The 20,398-nt window shown below is 39.3% G+C and overlaps 1 protein-coding gene across 13 annotated transcripts in view; it reads left to right on the top strand.

Moving 5' to 3' along the window:
• Nucleotides 1–20,398, top strand: part of LRRC7 (leucine rich repeat containing 7) — a 163,312-nt gene that overhangs the window by 47,171 nt on the left and 95,743 nt on the right. For all 13 annotated transcript variants that reach the window (XR_004426820.1, XM_033151828.1, XM_033151838.1 and 10 more), the window contains 2 exons: nucleotides 10,790–10,992; nucleotides 15,837–15,954. Coding sequence is in view for 12 of the 13 variants with exons in the window: in XM_033151838.1 (XP_033007729.1) it covers nucleotides 10,790–10,992; nucleotides 15,837–15,954 (321 nt within the window). In the remaining variant the exon portion in view is untranslated. The remainder of the gene's footprint in view (nucleotides 1–10,789; nucleotides 10,993–15,836; nucleotides 15,955–20,398) is intronic.

The raw sequence follows: 20,398 nt of genomic DNA, 5'->3' as shown, positions 1-20,398 counted from the left end.
CCAGAAATCACTTTTTCAATTTATTCCAAGATTGCTGCAAAGATTAAGTGTAGTAGAATGTTAGTACATGGAATGTAGGGAGATTAGAATGTATATTCTTCAGACCAGATTGCACAGGACTACAGAGATTCAAATCAGGATACCAAAACTGTACTATAGTAATATGCATGCAGATAATGGCATAATTTGTAATTGCTTTCATGAAAGTTTGTCATATCATTTCTCTCAAGAACTGTGTTTTTACATGCAAAATCCAAGAGTCTGCCTTTAGGCCCGAGTGGTTAAAATCATCCAGGCACAGTTGTAGACTATAGGGCCGGAATTTCCCTAACCCATAAAAGTAAACCCTATTGGAATATTTTCTTCACTTTTATATGCATTTCTGTGTTTTTCTATTACTGCACTTAGCCTGGATCTGGGTTTCTCGAACAGTGGGGCTTGGGCTACTTTAAAATGTGCCTCAGTGCCACAGCCTGTCCAGTGACTCATGACTTGCCTGCTCCACCCGCTACCCATGCCACAGCTAGCTGCACCAGTGCCGGCACCTGCAGCTCGTTGCATGCTGAGTAAAGATGACTGGGAGACAGAGGGGAGCAGGGAGGGAGAGAGAGAGGAAGGTCCCTCTGCTCAGCTGGGCAAGTGACACAGGATGTTGGGGGGGGCAGAAAATGCTATTAAAAAGTCAATATTCATTATCAAAGTACACAAACTCCAATAGAAAGGAAGGGGAGAAGAAAGATGTGATAAGATGAAGCAGAGAATGTAAGAGAACCTGGGAAAAATTATGAAATAAACCATCAGTTTGGGTTGGTAGGTGGGCTAAGTTCAATAGCATGAAATCTGCATTTATTTAAAACTACATAGTAGTTGTAGATTGGTTTTTTTGCTCAGTTAATGTATACATTATTATAGTACTTTTCAAACTGTGCACTAGGTTCATTGGGACCTATATGGGAGGAGTGGGATGCCCTAGTGAGAGTATGATTAATGGCACAACACATTTTTAAAATACATATTTTCCATCATTTTTATTCCGTCCTGGGAATTTGTTATGTGCTTGTGTAGAGCAACAGTGAGTCCTTACCGACCTGGGAGGCACTCTGTGTGCACATTATCTGTATCCCAGAAGACAGCACAGGGTGTTCTGCAATACTCTGGTGCTCTAGAAATACATATGTGGGTTTCACAAGAAGCAGGCTAATGTGGAAGGGTTTCTTGAAAGCAGAAAAGCTGAAAAATACTGTATGGCATCACATATAATCCAGATCACAAAGGTCTGTATGTTCACCATCAGTATGCCCAGGAATTAATGCCAAGTTTTGAAGGCCCATCTTAGGTATTAGGGTTCATTGCTTATTTTGATCTGAAGGGCTGCTGCCACACTATTTAGCCAATGTGAAACTGGGGTTAGCTGCATTGGGGAGGGGAGTATGGTTAACACCAGCTTCATGTGTTTGCCTCATATGACCCCCATTTAGCAAACATTAAATAATAAAATGTACCCACAGTGGTACCTCGTGTTACGTACTGTCCCCCTTACGAATGCTGCGGGTTATGCGCTCCGCTAACACAGAAGTAGATGCCCCTTGTTGCGACCTTTGCCCCGGGATGCGAGCGGAAGTCGTGCTCCAGTGACACGGCTGCAGCAGGAGGCGCCATTAGAGAAAGCACGCCTCATGTTACGAGCAGTTTCCTGTTACGAACGCACCTCTGGAACAGATTAAGCATGTAACACGAGGTACCACTGTACTTACATTTGTGAGGATATTTTTATATTACTTGTGATAATGATTCCTCCCCCCCCATTCCAGTACACTCTAGAAGACGAAGTAAAGATTTGTTTCTATACATGTGGATCAGGTTGAAAAGGGAAAGCCATTACTTTATAAAATTTGTGGAAATTATATTATGAAATTTCAGCATGATAAGTCACTCTGAGCTTCTGTGGTTTTTCTGCTACTGTGTCTAGCTTCTGTGGTTTTATTGCAGGATCAAATTAGTAGTATATTAAGAAATATCATACAGTGATGTTTTAATGAAAATATAATTGTTGAATGAAACGTTTATTTCTCTGTCTAATTTCTTGGTGTGAGAGGCTAATCATAAATGCCCCTATGTACTGAAAACCAAGTTGAGTAATATTCCATTGTTTTGTTCAGATTATTTTCAATATCAGGGCATTCTGTTCTGCTGAGTACATTGTAATTATTCTGCTATAATGATACTCCATTTGGAAACTAATGACATCTTTTCACAACAACATTTTGGACGGTAGTGCATATAAATGTTGACAATCTGATATGAACAAAAAATCAAGAATGTGAGGTTTACAATTACAATATAGCTTAAAGCTATTATCATCTGGTCTTTGCAGTTCCTCCCCTCAATATGGGAACCAGAAGGAAAAAAATTAATGATGACCTTCCCCCCACAAAAAATCCTCTGTAGACACCATAGTAGTGACCTCTGCTACTAGGATCCAGAGGGTAGCAACAAAATAATGGGCCCTCTCTGTGGTGGTTCCCTATTTGTGGAATGTTCTCCCCAGGGAGGCTCGCCTGGTTGCCTTCATTACATATCTTTAGGCACCAGGTGAAAATGTTCAGCCAGGCCATTGGCTGATTAAACAATCTATGGCCTTGTAAATGTTTTTGTGGGAGGGGGTTACTGGTGTTATGTTATGCTATGTATTTTGTGTGTTCATTTTGTATTTTTATGTTGTAAACTACCCTGTGGTCTTCAGATGAAAGGGCTGTACTTAAACTAATAAATTAATAGTAATATTAGTAATCTTTGCTTGTATACTCTTTTCATTCTCTACTTGAAGATTAGATATTCCATAGGCACTGAAAATACATTTCAACACAATTTCTATTTCCTACAACTTTTTTTAAACTCTCTAACATTTTGGGTGGGTGGCAGATTTCAAAATCTTCACTGCTCTGTGATTCCTAATGGTAGTCCATATGCTTTGGTAGACATGTAATCAACCATGTAATTGGCTACTGTTCCATTTATCTAAAGCATGTATCTCCATAAATCCTGTAAGGTTGTGCATTACCCTAGTATTCATGTGGCCATGAATGTTTGAAGAGCAACTTGAGGTGGATATTTTTGCAGCCATTAGTCTCATGGAAGCTTCTGAAACGTTTTTATGTTTCACCTCCTTAAAAACATTCCTAGGTGGTATCCTACTCCTAGGGCTTATGTATACTTCCTTTCCCTCTGCACTTTCCAGGCACAGCCCACACTTTAAGGATCCGTATCCAAGCACACTTTTTTTTCTGCTCCAGAGCTTTCCCTACAAAATCCCGCTTTTAAAAGCCCAGTTAGAGCAAATCGGGTTCTACCATGAGTAAGAGCACGTGTTGCGATCGGGACCTGGCAACACATTCCCTTCCTGTGGGGGTGGGGCCGGTAGCCGGCCTTAGTAGCTAATGGTCAGTTAGGAGTTGCTGGGCAAAAGTTAATGTTGCAACTTGTGATGGACAGCTTAGCGTCCTATTTAAGCCTCCGCACGTAGGGTGTTCCTTTCTCTTGGCTTCGGCTGCTGATCACCCCGCCCCCCCCCCCCTTTTTCTTAGGCCTCTGCTTGACTTTGCTCTGCCTGTCATGGGGTCGTCTGCTTTGCAGGGGCCCAGTAGGAATTTGTCCATCTGGCCGATTGGCTGTGCCTTTTGGTTTTGCCTACTGCAGTAGCAACTTGTCACAACTTGTAAGGTTGGCGGTTAGGCATTGGTTCCTGTGTGGATTGCTGGATTGGGCGCTGCCCATCCAGAATCATGTTGATGCTGGGAATTCCGTTAAAGGAATCCGGCGACTCTTATGCTTTGTCCGATGCCCCCGGTAGGGGTTAGGGCCATAAGCCGAGTCCCCGGGACCATTGAGGAAGAGGGACGCGTTGCTGCCCCCCGTCCTTAACTCTCCTCAGTCGCATTCTCCCAATCGCTGGTTTTAGGCCAGCCTCTGTCCCGGTGTGACAGTAGTCTGAACCAATGCCTACGCAACCACTCACCGAATTTGTATTTAAATAAAGTTGTGGCCCTAAATTATTTGCCAAAAACCCAAACCAAAAATCTGTCTCCTGTGTCAAGTCAATGGGGGGTGGATTGAGGTCCTCGATACGCAAACGTCAGCCCGCTTAAAACCTGACTGACGTTTGCTCCAGTTGAGCAATGAAGAGTAGGTTTTCGCAGGGAAGGCTTGGATGTGGAGCTTTTAAGCATGAACCTGTGCCTGGAGAGAGCGGGGCAAATGCTAGCTTGCTTTTCTTCAGTCATTTTCAGATTTCTCTAAACCGCAATTATACTTTTATTCAAAACATTACAGGATAGACTTAAAAGAATACAGTACAAGTACTCAACCCAAGCTTGAGCTTTTGTTAACTGCTTGTTGGTGCTGGTGGTGGGCAATTGCACAGGTTCAGAATGACACAGAATTTTGCTTTTGATTGATCTGTGTCAGTAACAAGGCAGATAAGATTTCACTTTTCTAACAGCCTCCACTAAACTCTAGAACTGCATGTATGAGTTTGCAAAAAAAGAAGAAAACAACCCATGCAGGTAACGGCTTACAAATTAATGCAGTAATATTTGTTTCAATGAAATGTTATCCTGTTATTTTTCAGGAGCTTTTCATGTTGCAAAACTTGTTTTTCTGTAAATAAAACTTTTCCTTGTCATTTTTACCTGAAAAGATGCAAGTGTGCAGGCTTAACCCTTTCTCTACCCACCACTTTTGCTGTAACTACCCACTGCATTCCCTCACAATAGAATTCAATAAGTGTGTTTGCTCTTGAAAAGGGTCAAAAAAGTGAGTTGGGGTAGAATATGCTGTTAGATGATGTGATACCAATATAATATATAGCTGATGGCTGCCAGCAATTATAAAAGGAAAGATCTACTGAAAAATGCACTTAAAAACAATGTAAATAGTTGACAATAGCTCACAATGTACCAGGTAACTGCTGGACAGAATAATGTTATATGGATGTCTGGTGATCATCTCATTTATTAAACCACAGAGCCTAGGCTTGCTGATCAGAAGGTCAGCGGTTCAAATCCCCGTGACGGGGTGAGCTCCCATTGCTCGGTCCCAGCTCCTGCCCACCTAGCAGTTCGAAAGCACGTGAAAAAGTGCAAGTACAGTGGTACCTCGCAAGACGAATGCCTCGCGCAACGAAAAACTCGCTAGATGAAAGGGTTTTGCAATTTTTTTAGGTGACTCGCAAGACGAATTTTTCTATGGTCGTGCTTCGCAAGACGAAAATTTCGCAATACGAAACGACTCATGGAACGAATTAATTTCGTCTTGCGAGGCACCACTGTAGATAAATAGGTACCGCTCCAGCGGGAAGGTAAACAGCGTTTCCATGCGCTGCTCTGGTTCACCAGAAGCGGCTTAGTCATGCTGGCCACATGACCCGGAAGCTGTACGCCGGCTCCCTCGGCCAGTAACACGAGATGAGCGCCACAACCACAGAGTCAGACACGACTGGACCTAATGGTCAGGGGTCCCTTTACCTTTTTACACATTCAAAAACAGTTTCTTGATGGCAGGCTCAAAATTCCTTTTGAAGGCCCCTTGTTCCATTGTTTTTCTAGGGCCTGGAGCCCCATGACTACTTTGAATGAAAAGTAGAGAGAATTCCTTGAAAAGCAGCAAGAGCAAAGGAAATGTTTCTACATAGTTGTTCTTGTTATTTTCCTGGATTCTTTTAGTTTACATCCATTTTGTTTATGTTTAAGCCATCTAATTGAACACCATTAATGTATAGTAGGGGAAAGGACTCACAATAAGTATAGCAAAAATGTATTATATCTGAAACCATCTGTGACACACTATTATCAGGCGTAAAAGAACCTTGGGTTATAGCCAATGGTTTTAGGCAGCTGATGATAAGACTTCTGTCAGTGGAACAATGAAGGAATCCATTTTCAGTGAGTTCCCCCTTCCCCCTCCTCAATCTGCTCCAGAGGATTGGGAGGATGACCCTCCAGAGCAAATTTAGGAGGATGGGGGTGGGGGTGGGGATTCAATGAAAAGTGCCTCCCTTTCTATTCTGCTGATGAAAGCCTTACCACCAACCGATACATTACTTTTTCAATTGCATACATAGCTTTAAATAATTTTGCAAATGCAGAGATAACTAGATGTAGGATTAGTAAAAGCCAAATTTCAGATTTGCTACATTCTTAAAATTTCTTCACCCAACCTTTACCAGTACATGACATTTATCAAACCTGTATTGAAAATAAAATGCTAATAAGATCTAGTAAAACCTTTATTTTATTTTGATGTTGTTTTTACTTGGTTTTGAACAGGAGAGAAAGCTTCCACGTCTCCTGATTAGTGAGAAATAAGGATTTGTAATTTTGCTTCACAAAAGATCCTCTAATTGAAGAGAGATTAGATTTTATTTTAATTAATTTCTTTACAACCAATGGTTTTATGCTAGATTAAACGTGGTCCTTCTAAGAGGATAAGCCTTAGAGATAATTATAAAGGCAGAGCAGACATCATGGCATTGTTTACATTTGCTTTTCTACTGTAGATTCTTTTTTCCCTTTAATCCAATCTATAATTCAGAAGAAAAAGAAAGGGGTTCATAATATCGTTTGTATCTCAGCTTTCTAGGCTTTATTAAAAAGGGCAATGTGTATATGCTTAGCACTAAATTAAAGTGTCTTGTGGACTGTAAATATATTTATGGAACCTCCTGCCCAGGCTTGTGCCTGGAAAGGTCACTTTGGTGCTGCTAACGCAGCCTTTTGACTTCACCCCCAAAGGTGCACTCCATGGATGCCAAGAACAAATAAAAAGTAATGAATTAAATGTGGTGATTCACATGGTATTGTATGGCTAAAGAATGGTACCAAGCATGCTACCATCACATTCAGAAACTATTTTCGTTTTTCATACTAAATGTGGGCAGATTATCATGGTAGGTTCCCCCTGCCCAAGTACAGTACATGGACAAACATTATAGACCACCAAATTAATTCTATTTATCCTGAAAGCCATACTTCTACACCGAGCAGCTTCCTTGATTTTTAACTAGTAAATAAACTCTTCTGCTTCTTCGTTTAGCTACATTTTTCATAAACATATTTCAATAAGATGCTTTTCAGTAAAAAAAAGTGAATGATATTTGGAAATGATATTTGGGAATAGCATTAGAAATGTATAGTATTTGCGTGTTTGACATTTTAAAACTATAGTGTTGTTTCTCTATATTACACAGCATTAAAAGTAACCTCATTTTCCATTTCTTCTTCTGCTGTGTGTGTTCCTGGTTTCCATCAAAATGGCATTTGAGATTTATCTTAAGCACTAAATTTACTGCTGAATAAATATATGCAATGTTAATGTGGGCTTTTGTGAATGCCTGTGGGAAAGTATGTTTTCTGAAGACGTCTCCAATACATGTCATTGTTCAATTATTTGTTAACCTTAGATGATGTGAAAAAGCTACAAAAGATGTTATATCCTAGGCATTTATTTGTACAATACCAAGCTCAGAAAACACTAAGATGGAGCTGCTTTGCAGGCAAGGGGCCAGAAAGTTCAGGACATAAGGTCAGAAACTCTCTAAAAATATATAAAAAGCAACAGAAGTCTTCGGGATAGCAGTGTGTACAACATCTTCTTTCGATAGAGACTTAGTGATAAGTAAGCAATGTAACACAGTCCTGTAACTTTCATTTAGAGATAATGCACTTCTCTACAATATAGGTCCTATTCCATGAGAAAACACAGTTGTAATGGACAAATATATTTTTCTACATAAGAGCAGAATAATACTCATTTCTGGAAATCATAAATCTCAGAGTTAATCTTGCTTTTGAGAAGATGCCACTATTAAGAGTAAGGCATGTGTGCCAAGGTCTTGCAATGTATCCTTTTTCAGGTCCCTCTAATAATATACATGGCCAGTTAGATATCGGCCTTAAGCCTATGACCAATTGCTCCATCCAGTATTAGTAAAATCAATTGAATGTTGTTTTTATTATTGGTTGGGTTATCATGGCTCCTTCCTCCACATACGGTTTGGTGTTCTGTGGAGAGAACCTAAACTGATTTGTAAATATCTAATTCCTCTCCTTTTCTCACCCAATTTTGAGGGAACTGAATGACTCAGAAGGTTCAGAATGAGTTACATGTACTGTAAACATGCTTAAACTTTGATAGCTTTTCCTAATTAAAATGTAATTACTGTATGCTATATCAAAAGTCAGCATCTGGCCAAGCTAAATTATAAATTGCTTTATTCTGTGAACTCTGTTTAACTTTATACCTGTGGGCCAAAGGCAGTCAGACAGAAAGATTGTTATTGGCACTGATAAATATGAAACCAGGTGCACTTCGGTCTCACTGATGCTCATTTCTGCCTCTTTCACTTGTTCTTCATATTTTGAGAAAATGTGATGGAGAAAAGGGGATTTGTCCTGACAGCATTCATATGTTAATCTCCTTGTAATTGCTAGGGGCTGACAGAACTCTCACTTGATTGAGACAATGAAACATCTGAGAGTGATTCTTGGAGCAGAGAAAGGTTCCTTTAGCACAGGATCTCAGTAGCTAAATAAGCTACTTACAGCTATTTGAGTAGTTTTGTGCTTTGAGGAAACTTGGTATCTATATAATCTAATCTATCTATTATTTACCGTATGAGGTTTCTGACTCTCAGCTATTTTTACAATAGCAAAAATGAGGCTTTTCCAATGAGGCTGTTGAAACAATGAAAACCAAAAGTGGGGTTTTTGTGTGAAAGAACAGTGAGCCCACTTCCGATATCGAAAATAATTATTTAACTCAATCAGTGCTTAGCTGGGGAAGCCTGTTCTTTATTTCTAAGTGTTTCAATGTTCATAATAATGAAACACCATTTTGCACCTTACAATAGTTGGTAAATTTCAGGGTTCTAGTAATAAATAAATATTTAGTACCAGTTACAGGTGGGTAGCCGTGTTGGTCTGCCATAGTCGAAACAAAATAGGAAACAAAATAGGAAATTATTTCCAGTAGCACCTTAGAGACCAACTGAGTTTGTTCTTGGTATGAGCTTTCGTGTTCTGAAGAAGTGTGCATGCACACGAAAGCTCATACCAAGAACAAACTCAGTTGGTCTCTAAGGTGCTACTGGAAAGAATTTCCTATTTTGTTTCCTATTTTGTTTTAAATATTAGTAGTTTCTGCAAATATGCCCATCCATGCCTGATGGACCCCCTCCCCTTTCAAACTCTCTTCTATGTTATGGCTATTGGTCTAAAAGGTAGATTATGAGATGAGGTGGAGAAGAGGACTCATAAGTGCCATGTACCTTTTGTTCATGTGGGTCAAATGTTACAAAATTAAATTATTAGGATAACTTTGTATGGAGAGAGGGAAATCAGAGTTCATTTATACTCTAGATTGTGCCAACTGAGCATTCTCTTTTCCAATAACGTACACAGATATTTAATTTTTTTGTTATTTTTAATTACTATTGTGCTATCATATGCTTCTGTGCCATCATATGTTTCCTTGCACTTATGTTTTCCCATTAGAAACCATGGTCCTTGCTAGGGAAATTAAAAGCTTTTCTAGCTTTTCTGTTCAAATCCTTTTCCCTAGGAGTTGAATATTAAATTATGTATTTATTTTTTGACTTAAATATTTAGAGATGAATGCGAGTTTGTGTGGTTTGCTTGTTTATCCTGATCAGTTTAGACTAAAAGTAGGTAACAACCAAAAAAAAAACTCCAAATATATTATAATCGTGCAGTGCATATTTTGGGTTTAGTTCAGGGCACACAGTGGATGTAATTCGGTGTTGCACTAAGGCTGGATTGAACAATCTCCCTTCTGCTCTCTCTCCCCCCCCCCCCGCTCTCCTCCATAGGAGGGGGGAAGGTGTGGGCTGCATGGGGGGAGGAGATGGGGGAAAGTCCCATTGCCTTAGCGGACTTTCTTTGTTTATTATTTGTTTATTCATAAAAGTGTTAATATACTGCTAGATCACAAAACATAGCAAAGCAGTCAACAATAAAAGCAATTTAAAAGCATTGTGTGTAAACTGTATTTGCGTTTGTGAGCTAGAACAGAGGACCTAAATTGTAGTGTTGACTGATTCACTGTTATGTCCCCCCCCCCCATTCATCCTTTTGCCTTGAGGTACCTGGTGTTCTTCACCAGAATGCACAATTAGGTGGTGGTTTGGGGCTTTGGGGGTTTTGATTTGGAAGACTTTAAAACAGATTCCCATGGTAAGAAAATGTAGTGTACCTATAACCAGCAACCAGATTACAATTTTAAGCCAAGTTAAAATTATTGATGTTTTATAGAATAATGGAAAGTGGAGCAGATAATGTTTTATCAAGTTCAGTCAATATAACTGCTTAGGTGTGGGTGCTTCCTTAAATGCAAGAAAAAAATGCATGGATTAAACATACTATTGTGGGCATGTGGAGGATTCTGACAAAATATACTTTAGCTTGTATACTGTATAAAAACTAACCTAGTTAGAAATACTTTAACATTAAATATAGAAACATGATATTGATACTATGTGCTAAGCATTTATACAGTAAATACTATAAATACTTTATGGATTTTATACTATATATCGGCTATAGTATTAATAATATTTAATTATAAAAACCTAATTGTATTTATACCGATAATTTCTAGCATTTACCAATTACAGTATATATAAACATGCTATTAAAGGAATGTTCACTAGGTATTTTTCTAACAACAGAAACAATGATTTTGGAAAACAATTTCTCTTCTATATTTTATCTTTTAGTTCAGTGTTTGGAGATGACAACCAAAAGGAAAATTATTGGTCGCCTGGTGCCATGCCGATGTTTTCGAGGGGAAGAAGAAATTATCTCAGTGCTTGATTACTCCCACTGCAGCCTTCAGCAGGTGCCAAAGGAAGTTTTTAACTTTGAACGGACATTGGAGGAGCTTTATCTAGATGCCAATCAAATTGAAGAGTTACCTAAGGTAAACTCTGTTTTTTCTCTAATACACAAATGCAGTTGCCTTGCTGAATGAACATTTATGGTATGCTTGGAACTCTCAGTATAAAAAGGGAAATTGGCATAAACAAACTGCTGAGTTCAAGTATTTAGAGTTCTAAATATTCTCACTGTGTCAACTAATTACACATTTTCCTACTTTTAGAAAATACTGCTTTTAGCTCTGCAAACAAAGAGGTCTGTGGATTTGGTCCTTCCAAGTGTATGAACTGAAATTCTTTTATTAATGCCATGTTATAATTAATGCCAATGCATAAGAAATATGCATTGGGAATTATCTAGAATGTGCTAGAATTAAGTCACAACAAATTCTAAGCTCATGCGTATATTAATGATGTGTCATTTGCTTAAAATGAAGAAAATGTTTATTTTTTTGTAGGCTAGAGACATAGACATGGTGAACCCTATTTAACATTTTCACATCTCCTCCTGTAACGTATAAATGAGAAAATTTGTGTCACGGCACTATTATACAGTATTGTGCATTCCTTGCTTGTATCCCATGTTGTGTGCTGCTGTTGCTGGGGTACACAGATCAGGTAACTTCAGGTTTCATTTCTAGCCCGGGTTAGAGGGAATAGAAGGTGAATATGGTGGCAGTCTACCTGATAAGCCCTTGCTTACCCTGACTGACAGTCATAGCAGCAAGAGAGTAAAAGTCTCCTTTCTGTTACAATATCTACTTCACAGTTGCTCTCTTCCATCAATAGATGTGAAAACTCAGATCTGGCATAAGCTAGCACTCCTCATTACCAGCCAACAGTACTGCTCACTGCTTTGATCATTACATAGGAAGTGTGAGTAAAGGAATTTGCACTTTCTCTTTCCTTTCCCTTCCGTCTCAAAACATATCATTTGAAGCCATTCACTGACTAGATTCCCACAACTTCACCTTTCCTCTAGTGTGAAGGATGGCTAACACATACACATCCCTCTCCCACCCAGTCATTTGTACTGCAGAAACAGCAAGAAGCAAAATATTTTCTTTCTGTCTTTCTTTTCCCTTTTCCATGCAGTGCAAATGACAGAGGTGCCTGCCTATCTCCCAAGCCTCTGTGTTTACCTGTGGGCTTGGAGAGAGGCAGTTCCTTCTGTCACTTGTTTTAAAAAGAAGCCTCTTGCTATTTCTTATCTTCTCCAAACTGCAGTGCAAATAGAATAGCACCTTGCCAAGGCCTTGGAAGCACGCAGAGGGTTTAGGAGAGAGCAAAATATCCCCCAACTCTTAACACAAGTGAGTTAAGAGAAGAAATAGTACAAGAACAACTGCTGTTCCTTATCTGCTCCAAGTCACAGTGCAAATGAGAAAAATCCTTCTTCTCTCCTAGGCCCTCTGCAAATACTGAAGGACTTGAGGAAGGGAACAGGTTTGTGGAAAGCACAAGTGAAAGCTGGATAGTGAACTGATATTTTGTTGACACGTACAGCTCACCTGTATATTCATGTCACCATAGTGCGTCAAATCTCTTAAAATTTGAGATTTGCTGTCCGTGTCCTTTTCATAGCTTTAGAGGAATTTTGCGAGAGAAAGAATGGGAGGAAAACACAGACACATCCTCACTGGGAAACATAGCACTAAGCAACTTTCATTTTTGAGGGCTGGATGAGCTTTGGAAAGTTTACATGTGTGTGAAAAAGCACTTCTTTTGTGGCATCATTATTGCATATTGCTGTTGCCCCAATATCACATTACCAAATGCCAATTTGTTAGTTCTTACCATGTAAGTAGCATCTGTTTGGGAGGGAACAACCTCTGCAGTGGCCCTTGCTTTATATGGAGCCAAATCTTTAAATTTACACTCTAGCAAAAGCTACACAGTATCCTTCATTCCAAATTATTAAGTCTCATTGACTTCAGTGCAGGAACTTAAAACTGCTTAACTTGGGTAGATGTTGCCAACTCTGTATTGTTCTGTTGCTAAACTATCTCCCCTTTTCTTGCCTCTTTAGCCAAATTTGGATGCTCAGTGCAGTGGTTTATTCACTCCACTGGGCAATTGTTTATAACTGGAGAAGCAATTTAGTTATACTCTCCAGGGGGTTGAAGGAAAAGTGATATAGAGAAGTGAGTCATTTACTCAGCTGTATGTATCTGTTGATAGAGAAGACTCCAGATACCAAATCATATTTTTCTGCCTCATAGAGATGAAATGGTGTGTGATAGAGGTCAATTTGTCGGTGGATAGTTCAGAGTTATTGCTTCATTTTAATCATAATGTATGGTTACTATTTAATAATAATTTAAAGAGACTTTTTTTTTTTAAAGGGGGGATTCCGCTTTCTAGACGTGTGTGTGTGTGTAGAACACAAAATGTATCATCTCGACTATCACATTTTAAAAAGAGATTCTAACATGAAATTTTAACATGTGGCCACAAGTACATCACAATATAATTTTGTGCATAATAGATAGTTGAGTGAGGAGAAGGGTTGTCTTTAGATGAAATTTCCCAAAGTACGGCACCTCATTAAAATATGTGATAATCTATGAAGTCTTTATAGAAAATGCTGTTGAATATGCTGACATCTTCCATTTAATAATGAACCTGAAAGGAGAACATTACATTTTTTTTCTATAAGATATGAATGCACCATCTTAGCTTCACAATGAAAGCTACTTGAGGGCTATAATATAACTTTGGCAGTGTTGTAATATAGCTTGTATTTCTGTAGATAGTAGACAGATTAGATCAGGGGTCAGCAAACATTTTCAGCAGGGGGCCGGTCCACAGTCCCTCAGACCTTGTGGGGGGCCGGACTACATTTTGGGGAAAAAATTGAACGATTTCCTGTGCCCCACAAATAACCCAGAGATGCATTTTAAATAAAAGCACACATTCTACTCATGTAAAGACACCAGGCGGGCCCCACAAATAACCCAGAGGTGCATTTTAAATAAAAGGACACATTCTACTCATGTAAAAACACGCTGATTCCCGGACCATCCGCGGACCGCATTTAGAAGGCAATTGGGACGCATCCGGCCCCTGGCCCTTAGTTTGGGGACCCCTGGATTAGATCCTCTCCTCACTTGATCCAGGATAGCAACTCTGGCAAAATTGCCAGGATGTTACATTCCCTGCCCCCCGGATTCATGCTACAATAATGTTGCCTTTTTCTTAATTCATCCTAGCTTAGATTTGCATTGATATCAATAAACACAACTTTTCAAGCTCATCGGCTCTCCGTTTTGAACACGTATGCTAAGAACATGTAGTTTGAAAACTTGCAACTTTTAGTGACTTTAGCTGTATCCATAAAAATGTACATGAACTTAATTCTATGCTTCTCATTCTGTGGAACCACTACACTGATTATAAAATGTGTTTTCTTATGCCAGTGAGGTCATTTACATAGTCCATACACCAAGTCTCAACAAGCTATAACATGGTTCATACACTGAGCTATTCCTCTTTATTAAAGCAGAGAGAATAATCTTAAATTCTAGATCCAAATGCTTCTTTTATAGCAGGCTTCCTTAACCTTGGCCCTCCAGATGTTTTGAGACTACAGTTCCCATCATCCCTGACCACTGGTCCTGTTAGCTGGGGATCATGTGAGTTGTAGGTCAAAAACATCTGGAGGGCTGAGGTTGAAGAAGCCTGTTCTATAGTCTATGAGCCCCTGGAAACTTTTTTTGTGTGCAGCTAGGATTCTGAAAAACTACAAAATAGATGGGCGACCTAAAACCCAGCAGTTAGCAGCATGTGAATTCCTGTGTAAAAGAAATAAGTACATATTGCATGTTAGTTATGCCCATTAGAGTCTTAATGTTCAATGCCATCATAATTTCTTAGAGTTAAATAAGATTTCCTGAGAAAATGTATATCTGAAAAGGCTCTTCAAAGTAATTTGATTCCTTTGTGAGTGCATTTCTCACTCTGCCTTATTGTTGCCATTACTTGCCATTTCTTTCAAAGTGAAAAGCAGATGGCAGAATTATTCCAAAAGGAACTCTTTTCTTAGCGTAAATTGGCTTGCATTAAGCTACTGCATTCACCAGCCCAAATTAATGGTCTCTGTATAGTAGCTCTCAGACTTTCTGGTGCAATATTTTTATTTTGTCCCATCATAAAATATGAGATAGCTATGCTAATCCACACCAAGTGAGTTTTGTTAGTCCATAGTTTGTTCACCAGCATTTTAGCACTAGTATTAATTACACATTGTTTGCATTTTAACATTGTGGACTATGGTCACATTGAATTCTAGTTCTCACTTTTTAGTTTTATAAACATATCAGAAAAAGTGATGAGATGGTTTCAAAATCTTACAAGGAGAACAGATTTATTGTCACCTAAATTTCATATTATACCAGCACAATATCTTACTCTTAGGTCTCTAAGATCATTCACTCCTCCAGTCATTTGTGTACCAGTTTTTCTGTAATTGGTAGGCCTTTTGTTTCTAATCACTCCCATTAAGAAGTCTGGATCTCTAATCTGCAACTGAACATAGGAAGCTGTCTTATACTGAGCTGCCTATAGCTCAGTTCTACACTACTTTGCAGCAGTTCTCCAAGGTTTCAGACAGCAAGCCCAGCCAGACCTGGAAATGCTAGGGATTGAACATGGGACTTCTGTGTACAAAACAGGTGTTCTGTCACTGAGTTTCCCTCAGAGCTGAAGGATTCACTCTCGGGAGGGACATGTAAAGGGAGCATGTTCTGCTGCTCTTTAGAGATCAACCTCATGTACACAGGATCTTACTGGCCATGAGCAAATATGCTTTATTTTATTGCCACTAAATGTTAACACTATACCAAAATTTAAAGCAAGGATCATAACCAATTTTCTCTTGTTTTTGCAGCAATTATTCAACTGTCAAGCTCTGCGTAAACTGAGTATCCCAGACAATGACCTTTCAAGCCTGCCAACCAGCATTGCCAGTTTAGTGAATCTCAAAGAACTTGACATCAGTAAAAACGGTAAGGAAGAATGTCTTCCATTCCTTTTCATTTATCATAGAATCACAAACTTAAACCAATGGAAAGGTTGAAGTAAAAGCTACCTTTACCATGATTATTTATAAAGTAATTTATCAGCCACCTTTTGCCCACAGCCAACTCAAGGCAGCTTATGGAGCATACAAACATAATAACAAAAGACTTAAAATAGCAACAGCACTAACAACCTTTTAAAAAAAATAGAGCAGTAATAACAAGTAAAGCAACAATGTAAAATTACTTCAGATAATGAAAAGCTGTTCATCTTAAAATACCTCTCTAACAACCATGCCCATTTTTTAGAAGAAGGCTGCCTGATATGAATGAGTTTCTATAATCCACTTGAAAGTTTATAGCATTGGGGACAAATTGGGCAGTTGCCATTTTAGATGTGGGATATTTTTAATGTGGGAGTCACCATTTTAGATTAACTGAAGCTTGCTGAATCATGTGAACCAGGGCCATGTACATGGGGGGCAGTGTGTATATCAATAGTGGGATGGATTGATAATGAATACATACACACATCTACAGGTGAAACTCGAAAAATTAGAATGTGGAAAGGTTCATTTATTTCAGTAATTCAACTTAAAAGGTGAAACTAATATATGAGATAGACTCGTGACATGCAAAGCGAGATATGTCAAGCCTTTATTTGTTATAATTGTGTTGATAATGGCGTACAGCTGATGAGAACCCCAAATTAACAATTTCAACTTTGGGGTTTTCATCAGCTGTACGCCATAATCATCACAATTATAACAAACAAAGACTTGACATATCTTGCTTTGCATGTCATGAGTCTATCTCATGTATTAAACTCCAGTAGCTAATGAAAACAATTGCCTACATAAATGGATTTTTCCATGATATTCTAATTTTTCGAGTTTCACCTGTATGTCTATTTCTAATTATAAAGTAAAATCAGTACAGTTGTACCTCGTGTTACGAATGCTTCAGGTTGTGTTCGTCACGGGATACGAACGCGCCGAACCCGGAAGTACTGGAACTGGTTACTTCTGGGTTCCACAATTCGCGCATGCGCAGACGCGCAAAATGATATCACACACATGCACAGAAGTGCTGAATTGCATCACGCACATGCACAGATGCGACGCTTCAGGATGCAGACCTTTCAGGTTGCGAATGGGGCTCTGGAACAGATCCTGTTCGTAACCAGAGGTACCACTGTACATGGGGAAATGCCACATATTTATTATTTACTAAACCAGGGTTTGAGATGGAAAGAATGCTAAAAAATAGTAATTTCTTTTCAGACCCTTTTTCTCATGTATTGTTTTTGACAGCATTAAAAGAATTCTCAGTTGCCCTGAAGAATAGTTTATTTCTAATATTATTATTAGAATTTCTTGCGCACCTTTCACCATTAGGTCCGGGTTACAGCAATATAAAAATACAGCATTAAAATCAGTGGTGATTGGAAGTACGGTATATGCCTCTTGGTTTAAACCAGCTAGAGTTTGTGCCTGAGTTGGAAACTTTGGTTAAATAATTGTCCTCAATGCTGTCCGACAAACATTTTGCATTACCATGAGACAAATAATGAGTGGTAACCAAGGTTTGTTCTTGAGTTTGTCTGGACAAGACACTTAGAATAGCACACAAAGTAAAGCTATGACTTAGTTCATAGCATCCTGCAGCAGGAAAATTAGGGGAGTAACACAGAAGCCATGATCTTGTTCTTGAAACATCCATGCTCATGTGTTTTGCATTATGTGTGAAAGGTTAATAAAAAAAGGTAAAAGACCCCTGGACAGTTAAGTCCAGTCAAAGGGGTTGCGACGCTCATCTCGCCAAGGGAGCCGGCGTTTAACCACAACAACTTTCTGGGTCATGTGGCCAGCATGACTAAACCGCTTCTGGTGCAACGGAACACCGAGACAGAAGCCAGAGTACATGGAAACGCCATTTACTTTCCCTCTGCAGCCATATCTGTCTACTTGCACTGGCATGCTTTCGAACTGCAAGGTTGGCAGGAGCTGGGACAGAGCAACAGGAGCTTACCCCGTCGTGCAGATATGAACTGCTGACCTTCTGATCAGGAAGCCCAAGAGGCTCAGTTATTTAGACCAAAGTGCCACCCGCTCCCTCCAGAGAAACAAGCACTCTGACCTTTATACCAACCAGAAAGGAGAGGAAATATTTCTTCCAGTCTTGTTAAAGTGGGTTTTTTTTTGGGGGGGGGAGAGATGAGAACATCTGCAAGCACTAACCAGTTTATTAAATGTCCTTGCCTATATATCCCTGCTGATATATCCAGTATTTAAGATGCCAGGAAACAATGTTTTGTTCCCTACAAAATGTTAATTACAGAATTTTATATCTTTTCTAGAATTATAAAACATAAAACATAAAACATAGCTACCATAATGCTTCATATGCTTACTTTAGAACCTGACTGTACTTTTTTCCACCTCACAATGTGTGTAATATATGAAACTTGTGAGGAACTTCTAGGCGCTTCCATGCTCAGTGCTTTGTTGCAGAATCTAACTACTTCTGCAATGGCCATTAGGCACGATTGCTGTCCAAGAGGAAGGAAGAACTGTGTGCTGTGTAGACTTAAGCTTAATATAGTCTTCAAAATAGGACTTGACTAAAGCTAAGTAATTTCTAAGTACCCAGGGGAGTTTCATGAACAGAAAAAAACCTCAAAGGGATATATTCTGACACCAAAGCACATAATTGATTCTCTTTAATTTTCGCTGCTACCTATTTGGGCACTCTGCTTGTCTAATGGTGTCAGAATAAAGTGTTACATAATGCACAGGATGTATCATTACAATGAACATTATGTTATGTTCAGTCCACCTTTAGGGCTGCAGCTATTTTTATTTTTGTAAAATTGTCTCTCTTCTGCAACGATCAATGCTTGCTTTTTTTTTAAGAGCCAGTTTAATTTAAACTTTCTCAGCTTATTTAACTTACCAGTGTATCATCACTGCATTGGGCGTACTTGCGCCTCTAGTGGACAATGGCACCAGTAGCTTTTACAGGAAATAGGCTGGCCCCTCTTCATTTTTTTTGCTCCATGTTTGCTTTATCCTTTTTTTTCATCCATCAATACAGAGTTGACTCCATGCATGCCCAAACCTCCCAGCACATGTTTTTATATCCATTCACCTTGACAGAACCAGTTGATGATGAATGGAGTAAAGGGTCAGTAATTAAATAACCTTGACCAGACAAGATATTTCAAGATGCTCACTACATGCCACTGTTACACTGTGCCCTAGCCACTCTAGGCTTGTTTTCAAAATCAGCAGAAAACAGACACCGTGCAGATCCTTCCTGCCACTGTAGACCCTCAGCCAACTTGTCCCCACTCCAGTGATTATCAAAAAAAGTTACAGTGGAATGCTTCCATGCAATTCAGGAAGTCAGCAGAGCTTTGCCAATAAGCAGTACACACTGGATACAGATTTAATGGACCTCTTAAAGACCCTATCAGTGACCTATCCGTAACCAATAAAGTTGTGGCCTTTACGCCCATTAAAATTTACATAATGTGTCTGTGTCATTATTTCCACGGGGAGGGGAGGGACATTGCCACGCAATAGAACCGGTACTGCCAAAGAACAATGATTAGGCATTTACTTGATCAAAAAGTCTGGAGGGCAATTCTCAGTCTGAAATATCTCTACTGCTGGGTGATCTGCAAAAAAATCTGAACGGAATCCTTAGCCTCCTTCAAGCAACCCCTTCATCTCAATGACTTTATGACATCCATAGACTTACAGGATGCAAACCTGCATGTTCCTTTTTATCCAAAGTACCAGGAATGTCTTCTATTCTCCATTGGCCCACACCATTACCAATTCAGAGCCCTCCCGTTCAGATTGGCCTCATCTCCAGGAGTCTCCACAAAGGTAATGGTTGCACTGGTGTCTCACCTCTGCCTCCAGGGCTTCCACATCTACTCATATTTAGACAACCTCCACCTTCTTCTATATATTTTTTACAGCAGCTGAATTTGGGTCTGCTATTTGTTGATGACTGAAACATGTTTTATAAAAGACAATAGTGAAGGTTAGTCCATGAGGACAAGTGGCAGTGCCCCACTAACCTTACTCATCTCACCTCTGCATTCTTATGTCAATTCAGTCCAGGGCCTGATATTTGCTGCCAGCTTTCTTCTCTTGCCTCTTGGTGTTGCCCATTATAGAACTTACTTCCAAACCAGCCACTCCCTCCTGCACTCAGGATCACTTCAAGGAATCATGAAAAGATCACCACTGGATTGGGACCCACATCTATAACAGGGAAAGAGCTTGCTCAGTATCAGGGCAGCAGCAGCAGCAAAAACAAATCAAAAACATTTTATTCCAAGGTTGATGTTGGTGCTGTGATGGATTGCTGCCGCCTCATGGGCGCTGCCATTTTAGCGCAGCAGCTGTTTTGAACA

This window comes from Lacerta agilis, chromosome 6 (genome assembly GCF_009819535.1).
Source record: "Lacerta agilis isolate rLacAgi1 chromosome 6, rLacAgi1.pri, whole genome shotgun sequence".
NCBI classification, from domain to species: domain Eukaryota; kingdom Metazoa; phylum Chordata; class Lepidosauria; order Squamata; family Lacertidae; genus Lacerta; species Lacerta agilis.
The sequence above is the reverse complement of the archived record's forward strand: the minus strand, read 5'-3'. Positions and strand labels throughout refer to the sequence as shown.